Raw genomic sequence first — 13,851 nt, 5'->3', positions numbered from 1 at the left:
TAAGTCAAGAGATTATCCAGTCAATATTGACTTAGTGAAGTACGAGAGGTGGAAAAAAAAAGAGAAGCAGTGTAGAAGGCCAAGAAAAAAACAGAGAAGCAACACACAGGGCAAATGCATTGACTTTTGTAAAAATAGTGCTCTTTAATATAAATTATTGAAATATTTTAGAAATATAAATATGTGCAATGTTCCTTTTCATTTATTTTTTTTGTAATGCTTTGTCATTTCAGATAGTACAGCTTGTATTCTGCCAGACTAGTGGCCAGCCTTTTAACGAGAGTCTTTATAAAAGACAGATAATTCACATACACGCGTGCGCCGGCGGCACAATACATGAACAAAGTTGATGGGAGGAAACAAGACACAGATCTGAGCAGAATTGCACATCACTATGGTAATTCTTTAGTGCTCTTGTCTTAAGTGGCCACAGTGAACAGGCTACTCCAATATGGATCACAGGTAAGTATGAGCACTGGTCAAACACAGAAAAAAAAACAATTTTGATCAAATCCGAGTCTTATAGTCCACTTTACAAAAGGCTTTCTTTTTCTTTTAGTCTTGTGTTCCCTTGACATTCAGACAGACAAACCCAACTGCCCACTCCTGCTGCAGAGGTAATGATTGGAACAGATTACAGGGATTAAAAACAGTTAATTTCCTCTTATTGCCCTTCATGAGTGGCTAGTTAAGAGTTCCAGGAGGGAGAGTACAGACACAGACACACCAACACATTTTCACGAAAAAATAAGATCCAGGCGATAATGTTAAGAAGAGATTACAACAGCTGTCTACATAACAGATTTTTTTTTTTTTGACACTGGGCTTCTTGGCAAACCTGGATACAAATTAACAGGAGCAGTGTCCTGTTATCATTTCCTCTAAGTCTGGGACATCAATCCAGTCATTGTTTTTGTTTAGCTGTATACCAGTATGTCTCCTCCCCCTTCTCAGCCACCCTAGCCCCCCTGCCCATTTCTCTGTCCTCTTCAATTTCCTTTTCATAATCCCTTTTCCCACTCTCAGTCTCTCCTTCACTCAATCCCTCTCCGCACCCTCCCCCAATCTCTAGGCTTGTCGTTGTCGTCATTCCCTGAGGAGCATTACAGTGTCGCTGACATATTTTCAGCCAGCCTAGACAAAAATAAGTTCTGATGTTTTGTTTGGTCCCGTGCCAAAGCTTTTGTCTCAGTAACAAGCTTTTGTCTGAGCAACAGAAGTCTGTTTTCTGTCACTGTCAAAAAGCGCACAAGCAATGTTGAAACAGAAAGGGAGCAGGCTCAGCAAAGAATGGAAGATGAAGGAGAAACATGAAAGAAACAGGAGAGGGGAGAAGATGCATTGTAATGTTTTATCAAACTCCCCTACACTGACAAATCCTACATGTGGGCCAGTACCTGTGTGTGTGTGTGTGTGTGTGTAGCTGGCATGCATGACCGCTCAATTCCCTTCAATGAGGCAACATTTGCGGGAAGCAGCGATGGAAACGTGTATGCACCATTACAGCGCGCGCACACACACACACACACACACACACACTGGGACAAACAAATGCAGTAAATTCTGATTTGAGGCTGTTGTTTGAACTTTGCCTTTTTTACTCTGTAACTTGCCTTCTCCCCCTCTAAGCTCCTCTACTCTGCGCCTCCTTTCTCTCTGTGCTGTGATTGAAACTGTTGCAAATGTCAGGCAGACGGGGAGCGAGCTGAGAGGTTTCTGTAAACCCACAGGAATCACTGGTGGTATATTGATCACGCCGTCACTGTCATCGTTAATATTGAACAATCTGGGTTAATCTACTACGAGGCTTTGCTCTGCGTCTGAGGCAGTCATAAGAAACACTGACCCTTGACCTCTGCCACTCACATTAGTGGTTAGTTTTTTGCGAGGCAGGATGGGCGAGGTAATCACTGGTTACCCAAATTGCACTCCTCCTCATCCCAGACTCCAGGTTGGAGGTTTTCCGTCAGTGTTGACCATCAGGTCTGGGATAAGCCAATTCTGGCTACTACGAGAAACTAACCTCACATTAGCATCTAAGGCTAAATCTGGTCAGTCTCTGATGGCGCACATAATCACATCTGCACAAGAGACCTAACCTACGCCATCCTCTAAGCTGCTGGTCCATGTAGTGAGAACTGTGCAGTTCCAGTCAGTCATATAGGAGCATCATACTCCTCCAGGAAGTCCCGCAGCGTGTGTGGGAGCTGCTCTGCTCGCTCCGACCCCAACCGGCCTTGATTGTTCAAGGTCCTCCTGCACATGTGCTGCAAGGATGAAAGAGAAGTTGTGTGGGGCCTCCGCAACTCCAGGGGAATCCTCTCTCCACCTGTGTGTATCAGATAAACACTGCGCCCTTTCATTTCTGGCTGCCCTGAATTGCCCCCACATGCCCCTTCTCTACTTCTTCCAGCATCCAGCCCTTTGCCCATGTAGTGCGCTATGAGTTTCAACACGCAATCAAACTGTGGGGGCACTTGGGTGCTTTGGGGATCAGGCTGCAAGAAGAATCCACCTTCCTCACTGTGTATTCGCAGGTTCTTGGTTCCTCGGGGCGTCTGCACAGACAGGGTGAAGAAGTGGTGGTGGTCTGAGGAGTCCCGGATCAGGAAAGTGCCAGGTGGTTCAGAGCACAGCAGGGAGCTTGCTTCTCTTCCTCCAACAGCTCCCCAGTAAAACCCACTCTCCTGGAGCTTATGCAGTGCACGCATCACCTGAAAGAGAGAAAGGGCGCCATTATTACATCATGTTTTATGTTATTCTTTCTCTAAACACCTCAATAACACACACACACACGGGTGCTCCTCTAAAAACGCAGGTGTGACTGACCTGTTGATAGTGTGCATGTGAACTGAAGGGCTTGTAGTGATGTGGGGTAAAGTTGGACCCCTGAACTCTTCCCTGCGTTGGGGGAACGCTGCTCATGGCGAGGGGGTTGCGTCCATGGCCCCCTGCCTCTGCCTGCTGGTCGAGAGGCAGGGGGCCCAGTGCTGGAGAGCAGAGGCTGACAGGTGGATGGGAGTTTGGGGCAGAGGGGGAGGAAAGAGAGGGTGAGTGGGGCGAGGGGTGCTGGGTCACACACCGGGTCCAGGGCCCCGGGGCAGAGGAGTCTGATGCATCCAGAGAGGGGCTGGGATAGAGCACCTAAACACAGCTGCAGGTAGAGGATGAAGCACAGATGAGATGTTTCCCACAACATACAGACTGAGGCAACACATTCATAAGCAGTAACAAATCAGTGAGCTCACATAACATGAGAACTACATAGACCGTTGTCCCACGCATTCCTATCATCCTTTGCGCTACACTAGCTGACTCTATAGATCAAGTACGTGAATGCCGGTGTAAAGAGATGATGAAGGACAGAGATGAAGAGATCACAAGATGTATCGATTAATGTAAAGTCAAAAACCTATGGCCATTTTTATTTGAAGGGACAATGAGAGAGATTCAGAAGTATAACATAGTCACTGACAAACTCAAGTCAAACACCATTAGCAGCTCGCTACAAGGAAGTTATACAGAGCTTCAATCGGAAAGCCTCTCACTCACCATTGACAGGTGGAATTTACAAGCTATTTACAGCTTAATTACCATCACAATATTGTGAATGAGGGCTGCACAACATAGTGACACTGCAAAAACTGCGATAAACGTGAACTGTTCCTAAATGATCATACATGTAGCTCGTTGTTTGGTTTATATATATAATTTTCTCCCCATACATAGCAGCAAGAGAACATTGGTAACAACTTGGGATTTAAATTGTTTACAACTGTTTGAAATTGTACTTCTTTTTTTTCATTTATTTCTTTTACATACAAAACCCACATTGTTGGAATGGAAATAATGCATTACATTTACTCAGTGTCTGGACAGGCCTATGTGAGGTGAAGGAAGCTGAGAGGCAGTAACACTGTACAGATAAATATTTGTTCATTAATCACAAGTCCTTTTCCTAACATCTCTAACATTACTGCAGTAAATATAATATGGACACATTTCATACTGTGTGTACTATATATAAAATAAATGTACAGTGAATCCAATCACAATATTGCAGTAAATATTATACCATGCATACCACAATTACGCAATATCTATGGTACCGTGGACTTGTTACCGCGATATTATGATATGGTATTTTTTTAACATCCCTACCAGTTTGTATTTAATTTAAATGAGTCGTCGCTTCCTCGCGCTGTAGCAGCCAGACAGCAACTGGATCCATTGGTTTCATTTCTATTCGATCTGTCGCACCGCAACAAGGGGTATCAGAAACGGGGTCACAGTGAAAGAGTCCGGCGCGCTTTCTCCCCCCCCCTTCCTCCCCCTCTGCCACCAATAATAACGCCTCGTTTTCCGCTGCTCGGCCAGTGCCACAGAGGCCACATTCTCCGGTTTCACTGTGGCTTAAAGCGGTGTCCCGTCTGGAGTCTGGAAAGGAACTGAAGCCGGCGTCGGTGCGGGACATATTCAGGGATGAGTGTCGGCTGCAGCCGCCGGAGGCGCCATAGCGTTTCTGGACCGTTACTGATGAAGTGAGTCCAGTGTGTGTGAGAGTGGCGTAAAAAGCGCCACAAAAATGTTCGCTTCCAGCCGCAGTGCACCACACAGATACACACTGTACATAACAACGGCACCAGACAGGCTCCCTCTGCCGTACTCTCTCACTTCAACCACGGACAACAAAACCGCTTTCTCCGCTCTTTTTTTTTTTTTTTCAAACTTACCTTGCGGATCTGTTGAGCCGCGTACCGCAGCCGCGCGTCGCCAAGGGAGAAGATATGCAAACTACCCGAGAGTAGTGCTAGATGTAATATTAACTCAGGCATTAAAATGCAAAGAGAAATATCCCAAAAAGTGTGTGTGAGTGTGTCTCTTTCCTGAGCGGAGGAATGTGACGGCGGTGCCTCTCCAGTCCCTCCGTGAGTGTGCGTGTATGCGTGTGAGTGTGAGTGGAGGAAGGTTACTGGAGGTTGTTCCAGAGTAAAGCCGTAAGGCTCCGCCTCCTCCGCTCTTCCAGTAAGAACACCCGCGCACGCGCTCGCATGCGCGCACGAAGAACAAGAACACGTGCGCGCGCTTCACTTCTCGGCAGATTGCCAATAAATAATCAGCGTGATCTTTGCCGGGCTGTTTCCTGGTACTGGCGGGTTCCCTTCTCGACAAGGTGAAAAAGTTAACAGCAGCATGTGATGTGGAACAATATAGGATAATATTCAATAAAAAAAAGAATATGGTGAGTGTTTATGGGTGGGAGTTGTCTTCCTTTGTAGCAAACAGACCATATATGTATATGTATATGTATATCTATATATATATATATATATATATATATATATATATATATATATATATATATATATATATATATATATATATATACACACACACACTTCCTAGATTAAACTATATAGTCTCCTCCTCATAAAAGCTGAGGTATTGCTGTTCATATTAAAGCCTGCTCCACACTGGAGGATGTTCAATCCTAACACAACAAACACAACATCCAATTTTCAGTGTTTTAAACCTGAGAAAGCACAGACTAGACACCCAGTCAAGCCAAAAAGGACCACACATTTCGCATTTAAGCAGACAAATTCAGGGAGGAGATTGCAGGGATTTGGGATCTCACAGAAACCTGCGTGATTTAACGCGACTTCAGAATATAAACAGACATGGAGGCGGACTGTCAGTTAATAGCTGTCGTGAGTGTGATGTTTTGTACTGAGAAACGCAAAAAAAAAAAGGTAAAAGCATATTAAAAGCATATTAAACATGTTTAATACTTATTATTTGAAAATCAGGAAGACTGTCTGAAGTGTTCGGTGATGTTAAAATCATGTCTGTTAATCCCTCACACTACAGGATGATTTGGCCAGATAATAAGACTATTGACAGAAACTTAATTTACTTTCCATGGCCATGTTTGTATTCATGTATAATTGCTTTAAAATTGCTGTACTTTGGGATTTTTTAACAAATGTCTATTACACTCAAAAACCACCACAAACAAATGGGTCACTGAGTGAAAAAAACTTCAGTCTTCTTGCATTTGGAGTTTGTACACAATGTACAAGCTATATGTACATGCTCCTACATGCACTTCTTCTTCTTCTTCTTCTTTTTGGTGTATTACCATGGGAGTGTTACAGCACCACATACATATGCCAGGCCTTGGCATATGTACTACAGTACAGAGTTTTAGAGTTGTTCTAGGAGTTTTGTATGAATGAAGACATTTCTTCAAAACAATGCCATGTTTAGGATAAACTTTTAAGAATGAAAAAGATTGTAAAGGCCTTGTGGATAAGGCCTCAACATAGAGGTGTTTAGATCTCGTGACATCCAGCGACATTCCTGCTTTGCACACAGGAAATGATTAATTTTATGTAAAAATAAATGGACGCAACCGCTACACTGGTAAAGCGAAACGGCTGCAGAAAGGTTGGAGTATGCAGTTTGATGGGATAAACGCTTTCCCTGTCCCCACCAACCCCTGTGCTGCCCCTGTACACACGAATGTTACACTGTTTCTGTTCACAAAGGCCAAACAGTGGCCGAATAATGACATCAACAACAAAAATCACTAGTTTTGCACTACAGCTTTAAAATAAAAAAACAATTTGGTTTTTGATACCTGAAGCCATTTGCACACCAGACGTGTTTTTCTGGGCAATTTGTTTGAAAATAATGAATAACAGCATAATAATACAATTTGAACATGAATCCAGTAAATATGAGCTTTCAGATCAGCGATGGAATTTCACAGAGCAATTAAAAGTTTTAATTTTTTAAGACTGAAGTAATTTTTTCACAATAATATCAGGATACAATGATTATGTGATAATTCATACATTGCACGAGAGTCATGTAGCGATACATCACGATATCTGTCTAACTGAAGAAAACAAAAAAACAAACAAACAAAAGTGCAGGATTTCTCTATTTATTCACAACATAGAGAACAAAATGCATAAAGTCTATGTATTGAACGTGGATGGAGCATCTCTTAACGTAGCTTTCTCTGCCATTATACCGCGGTAAACTCCCTCTTCTTCGGCCAGGTAATTTCCCTCATTCATTTGAGCAGCGCCACCGCAAGGTGACATCAAGTAGCGACACCTGGTGAGTGAAACTGACAGGGACTGTTTACTTTAGAGTGCATTCATTTGTTAATTAAATCATTGATATTCGCCCCAATCGACCATCATATTTAACAAGGACAGACAATGATGTCACCAAATCATATTTTGATCAACCACTATTCATAACAATACTTGCTGCCCAAATGGACAACCCAGCAAAAGACCATGGTGAAGCAAAGGCCTTAACATAAAGACAAGAGAAATTAAAGTACCTCAATAAATGAGTTATACCACAAATATTAGACTATTAATTAGTAAAGCAACATCTTGTCTTAGGTGCTGCTGTAATATATTAATTTCTCCATGAATATTCCTTGAAAGAGTCAAATGAAAGAACTAGACACTAGACTCGAAAGGCACAAACCTCTGCCAAGACAGCTCAGTTTCCCACAATGTCAGTACAGATCAAGATCAGCATTTCCACCAAGCTACACAGGAAAATGGACCGACTCTGTATACCAGTTGAGGACGAAATTATTATCCCTCCCTATGTAAATTTCATTGATTTAAAAGGTATTTTCCAAGTGTTAAACAGAGCTTCTTAAAAATACTTTCATTTATTTGCACAAATAAATGTAATTATTCCACAACAAAGAAAAACTACCAGGGTCAAAGGTATTAGCCCCCTTAAAAACTTAAAATCAAGTCAAAACTGAGGGTTATTTCCCAATTTATACACAGTATAAAAGCTCAGTAAGGGTTTGAGCTGTCACTAGAGAACAAGGACTGTTGATGCTTACAAAGCGGAAGAAGCATATACAAAGTTATCACAGTGTTAAGAACTGGAGTGAGTTGGTTTTTGTGCAATAATTTAATTTCTGTGTGCAATGAAAGTAGTCAAAATAAAACTAGGATGTTTGAAACAGCTGTGTTAAAAATGGTTTGCTCTGTTTAACAACACTTGGGAAATACTTTTAAAACAATTACATTTTCATTTGTTAGGTAGAAAAAACACTTTTACACATTTTTGGTTATTCACAAGAACTAATAATTTCTTTTTTGGGACATTCACTACATCCCCAGAAATTGTCATTTGTGTTTTATTATTTGATTTATGCTGCTCACAAACAAACAGACAGACAAAAGCAGCCAGAAAATCTCCATGACAGAGGAAATCTCCATGACAGAGGAAATTAATTGTGAGATCATTTTAAAAATGAGATGTTGTCTTTTTTTTAGAAATTATTAATTATTATTATCTGACCCACTATGACTTGGCTAGTGTTTAGTGATAAAGTCCCTCAGGCTCTAATACTGTGTCAGGAAGTCTCTGACTTACTGGTAGTGCTCTTGAGCAACAATCTGCCGGGCTGCCTGACCTGAAATACTCGGTCACTGCTTTAACACTTAAATACCCCACCCCCAGCCCTCTCTCCTTTGTTATTTTGTGTGTGAGCATAATGTAGATTATTATCATAATCCACTCATGTATGGACAACACTTACATGTTTTATCAGCTCAGTGAAGCCATTGTTATTACGTATTTAGGTAATTACTAGAGTGATGTTATTATAAAGTGGCAGAAAATGCAAGCTATCACAAGGACCCAAGCAGCACTTTACACAAAAGGAGATATAAAAAAAAAGACAAAAAAACCAAAATATGCCTCTACAATTGAACATGAGGGCAGCATCATAATAAGTATAATAGTTTTCTTTGTCAGTTGAGTCATGATGATTGTCAAAAACTATATCATATCAGAACTGTGATCATAACATGGGTGGCACTAATTAATACTGATTCCATGCCACTAAACACGATTGTCAGTCAAGCAGCAGTGTCATTAGAGTATAATAATGTGGATCATCTGGTTGTTCTGCAGGGGAGGGAGAGTCTAATTGTAAAAATACAATCAAATTTAAACACAACCTGCTTTGTGCAGCGTGACTGAAAACCTGAGCTCACACCAGGTGACATGGCAGATGAGGGCCAAGCAAGTGCTTCCAGGAAGCCATAATTATGTAAAGGTTAACAACTGGCAGAGGTGATGCTTGCTTCGTGGCATGCACACACCTCATTGTAAATATTAGGTAAATTTAACAAGTAATTTAAAAAGGGACCCCAGCACAGAAACACACAGAGAAAACTCTTTGTCTATTATTTGCCTGACATATTGACTTGTTGTTAAAAATGAATTTAGTTAAGTACAAATTGTCTATTAAAAATAAAAAAATTAAACTCAAATTCATTTTATAAACATGTGTTAAAGCAGCATAATAATGCTGAAACTATAGTTTGAAGACAAAGCAGCACATTTGAAAAGTTGTAATTATAATGTTTGAAATATTTGCATGAAAAGTAACAGAAATTTTATCAGAAACACAAGCTTGTGTTTAGTCTATCATAGTCATAATTTGCAAAGTCAATGGTGACTTTCATTGTCAAACCAATGTAGAAGATAACATAATGGAACAAGGAGTAGCTTACATATGTGTATAGACGTCTGCAGTGTGATGGTAAGTTTTTTTTAACATTTCATCACCAAGTTTGACTATCATGTGGCATGATATGTGTGACATCATTCATTTTGACCTTAGTTGGAATTTAATTGTGACTGAATTATAGTTGTGGATATCTATGACTTCATTCAGTTTCAGATATCCAGAATTCAGTTCTTACTAGTCAAAATGACACCACAGTCACCCTAACCCTAACCCATGTGAATGGGGTTTTGTCATCTATAATTCAGTTATGGATATCCACAATTGTAGATATGAATTTCATGCTGACTATCTGAAACTGAATTCAAGATTTCCAAAACGGACAATGTAGATATCTTCAATAGAGGATAATTAAGGATATCGTGAATAACAAACCGCGTACACATGAATGGTAAAAGTGACGTCATTTTGACTAGTTGAAACTCAATTACAGATATCTGTGACGCAATTTTGACTAGTTAAAACTGTAACTGTAGACTAGTAAGACTGACTTTGCAAATATTGGTAGTGAATATCCTGTCTACCGATTAAATGTTGAAGAAAACGCTTGCCAAACTAGTACAACTGCTACCACTGACGTTGAACAGTGTGTGGGCTGTCAATAAAGTTAATTCAAAGCGTCAGTGCTGCACCAATGGCGGCTCCCATGACATGGAGGAGGCTGGTGTACTCCGTGTACACACCGGCTGTCGCCGGGGTTTTTACACGAATATCAGACCGGATCTTCCGTGCAAGAGACCGACGAAGAGGGTAAGAAGCCCGGTTTACCCACCGACACACAGATACGAGTGTTAGACCCGCGTTTAGCTGCCATAGCTGCACTAAACAGAGCTACAAATGCTAATGCATCCGTTATCGGACACTCGCCTTCTGTCTCACAGTCGTGCTCTGACTCTGTCGTTGGTGTTTGTTTACGTGTGTCCACTGAATCGTAGCATGTCTGCGTGAAATGAGCGTGTTTACAGTAATGTATAGTAGTGACAGCAGAGTAACGAACTCCCTGAAGCTAACAGTCAGTCCTGCACACAGCAGCTCACCTTCACACATCAGACGGGATGTTCCGGTTGTTGTGGGATTTTTTTTTTCGACCCTGAAACGTGACATGTGAAGGACACCCGTCATTTATACTGCGGCCAAGTCACGTGAGAGGAAGTCAAACTTGACAGGCGATGTCTCGCGTTAGAGACCTTCTGCTCAAGTTTGTCCTGTCATTATTCATTTTGTGAACTGGGAAACTATATCATTATGAACTTAATTATTGGTGTGGGTAACGTTCTAAAGTCAACATATTGTTTTGAGTAAAAATTCTTTGCTGTTGTCATTTTTAAATTACATACTATTTTTTTAACTTAGCTAGATCAGTGGTTATCAAAAAAGTAAAAAGAGAAAATGGTTAGGTTCACTATGGTACGCTATGTATCCTTTTGCATTTCCATTGGCAACAGTACCAAAATAACCGGCCCACACTGTTACATTTTTTTGGTACCCTTCCCTCGTGGTACCAGAGTAATGGCACGGTACGGGTGGAGCTAGACATGACAGTCAGCTGATGGTGGTGTTTTGTCAACGCCCGCAGTCTATTCTTAACAAAGCTTGACATCTTGTTGAGACAAACAGCCACAAACCAAGCAGAAAAAACCAAGCTGCTGGTTGTTGTCGGCTGTGTCACGTTCTATGTCGTTCAGTTACTGTTCTCATATACACTAGTATTACGAAATTAGATTAAGATGGAGCGAGAGATAAGGTGACTCTAATTGTTATTATTTATTATACACAGTAGAACAGTATTGCTAATTTTCCTCCAAGTACCACTAGAGGAAGCTTGCGTACCACTGGTGGTACACCTACCACAGGTTGAGAACCATGGATCTAGATCAGTCTGGCCCTTTGCAAGTCTATCGCCACATTATAGTCACATTATATCCTCAAGTTATGTGAAGACTTAACCTCATGGTACTCATTTATTTCACCACTGGACAGAGTTGGATGTTGTCGTCACTGTTGGAAAATGAGTGTAAGGTGAAGATAATGAGTACGTTCTGGTTTTGAAAAGTAAATTAAGTTTGGGCATTGAGTCTAGTTTGACCCTGAAGTAATCGGTCACTGATCTACCTATCGTCTATGTTAGACATCAAATCAAGCCTCTATCTATGAGAAGAATGAGGATATGGTAAATTCCTTAACAATCCTACACGCATGTTTCTCAATTGGGGATTTTTTATTTAGTTTTGAGGAATTATAACAACTTTCTGCCATCACTTGGTTTAAATCAGGAGGGTGATGGTACACTCATATACCAAAGCAAACAACTCCTCTGTTCACTGACAATTACTCACTGAAGCTTTGGTTCTGTATTTCTGTATTTTTGGTTCTGTATTCCTTTGTAGCCTGTGGTGGGTTTTAAAGCATCTCATCTCTGTCTTGAAATACTACCATTGTCACATAATGTCATAGGGCGTGCCTTATCTCCAGTCACACTCTCATGTCTCTTACCACTTCCAGAACATTGTAAAAGAGGTCATCAAGTCACATAGAATCAGTGTATCGTAATTGTCCTTTGAGATAACGTTTGTAATTTGCAGTCCTGTAAAGGCGGATATTTTAACTATAAGGATATATGAGGGAATTCTCAACAGCTGTGTTATTGCTCAGTGAGTAAAATGCGTCCTTATGTTTGGCACTCGCTTCATAAATAACAGGGAAATCCCCTCTCTGTGTTCACAGCAGCACAGTGGCTTTGGAAAGAAGCAATAGGCTACTTTTTCTTTTCTTTTTTATTTTAAAGTGACTTTTATTTTCTTCAGTGTATTGTAAGTGGCCTTTGTGGTTCAACTCCAAACACAAACATACACCGAGTGCATGTGTATGTGGGTGTGCATGCTGACCTTTGGTTGTAAGGAATATAAAGGAAGAGTGTAGACATCCAGTCTGTGAGGCTCACAGTCACGTCTTGGGTTAACACTCTGCCCCGTCATTATTTAATGTGGCTGCATGCTCAAAAACAAACTGTGATTTTAGGTGTGACTCCAGTGATGGGGTGAATCTTAGGACACAGACAATGAACAAGTTGCACAAGTTTAAGTTGTGACCTTAAAGGTAATTGCATGAATTACTCTCTTATGGCTAGTTTCTATCACTGTGTTGAATCGACACCATAGATACGGTGACAAACTACCACAGCAACCAGATTGTCTCCAAGACAATAAAAAAAAAAAAAACCCTGAACATTATTGCCCTCATTAAAGACGGGTGTGTTGTGTTGTACAGTATGAGTTACCTGATGTTTACCTGATAAACTGCCAGCTGTACTGTACCATTGTACTGTACCATTGAGTGTTCAGTGTGCCCGTGGGAATCTCCGGCATATGACACTTGGGTCTGCTGGCATCTGCAGAACAGCACAAAAACACAATATCCATTGTTTGTCTATGATACATGGCACAAGTGACACATTTTGTGTGACCTAGTCTCCACAGGCGAGTAGGAAATAAGAGATATCTGTGTTGATGTTTTCCTCCAATCTTAGACATTGAGAAGCAGTGGGGTACATCTCTGACTGGGTCACCAGCCGGTCACAGTGTCAATATACAGCATTAAACAACCATTCACACTCCTGTTATTCTAACCCCAATGTTGGGGCCAAAATACAGTTTTTGTTTATTTTTCTGAATGAATAAGGTGTAATTGGCAACTCCGGGGTGTGGTTTTCATCATCCATTTCTTTGGAACAAAGAGGGAGAGCTCGGCTCTCATATTTCCTCTTGTTGACAGTCATAATGTTATGTTGCATTTTGCAAAAATAAAAGTCTTTAAACGCATCGGGCCTGCAGAATGATACTTTTACACACTACTCAGCCTTGATTCGACCTTTTGTTTATGGATCAAAGTTGCTTCACCCAATCTGCATGTTTTTGGATTGTGGGAGGAAGCTGTAGTCCTTGAAACGTGCGGAGATTACATGCAAACTCCTTACAGTCGAACTTGGAATTGAACCAAGAACCTTCTTGCACCAGGGCTAACCACTGGACCTCTGTGCCACCCTCCTTGTGTAACTTTAACTGCTGTCTTTATGCTTGTTGGCGCGTTGTCGGTGTGTTACTCACTACTTCCACTTTCAAACACTGTGTGTTGAATTGTATTTTGGACATATTAACATTCAGATCTGATGATGGTGAAACAGGAAAAGTCAGCGGACTTTGAAAGTCTTTACAATTCAGACAATGTATGAAAAACATGAGTGAACACTATTCCCTTCATTT

General features: G+C 41.0%; 2 protein-coding genes across 3 annotated transcripts in view; one reads left to right on the top strand and one right to left on the bottom strand.

The window, feature by feature from the left end:
• LOC122759597 (CDP-diacylglycerol--glycerol-3-phosphate 3-phosphatidyltransferase, mitochondrial) overlaps positions 1-13,851 on the top strand; it is a 36,726-nt gene that overhangs the window by 8,139 nt on the left and 14,736 nt on the right. Inside the window, exon 1 of one of the 2 annotated variants that reach the window (XM_044014531.1) lies at positions 10,205-10,342. The exons of the other annotated variant lie outside the window; for it this stretch is intronic. Coding sequence (XP_043870466.1) covers positions 10,227-10,342 — 116 coding nt within the window. The 5' untranslated portion in view covers positions 10,205-10,226. Of the gene's footprint in view, positions 1-10,204; positions 10,343-13,851 lie in introns of those variants that run through there. 2 annotated transcript variants of the gene reach the window in all.
• Positions 120-3,129, bottom strand: socs3b (suppressor of cytokine signaling 3b). Its single transcript, XM_044014537.1, has 2 exons — positions 2,830-3,129; positions 120-2,714 (listed from the first exon to the last, which is right to left on the bottom strand). Exons 1-2 carry the CDS (start codon positions 2,923-2,925, stop codon positions 2,157-2,159), a joined length of 654 nt encoding a protein of 217 aa, XP_043870472.1. The 5' UTR covers positions 2,926-3,129; the 3' UTR covers positions 120-2,156.

The sequence above is a fragment of the Solea senegalensis genome, linkage group LG18 (genome assembly GCF_019176455.1).
Source record: "Solea senegalensis isolate Sse05_10M linkage group LG18, IFAPA_SoseM_1, whole genome shotgun sequence".
Lineage (NCBI taxonomy): Eukaryota > Metazoa > Chordata > Actinopteri > Pleuronectiformes > Soleidae > Solea > Solea senegalensis.
Note: the sequence above shows the minus strand (reverse complement) of the source record. Positions and strands in the feature narration are given on the sequence as shown.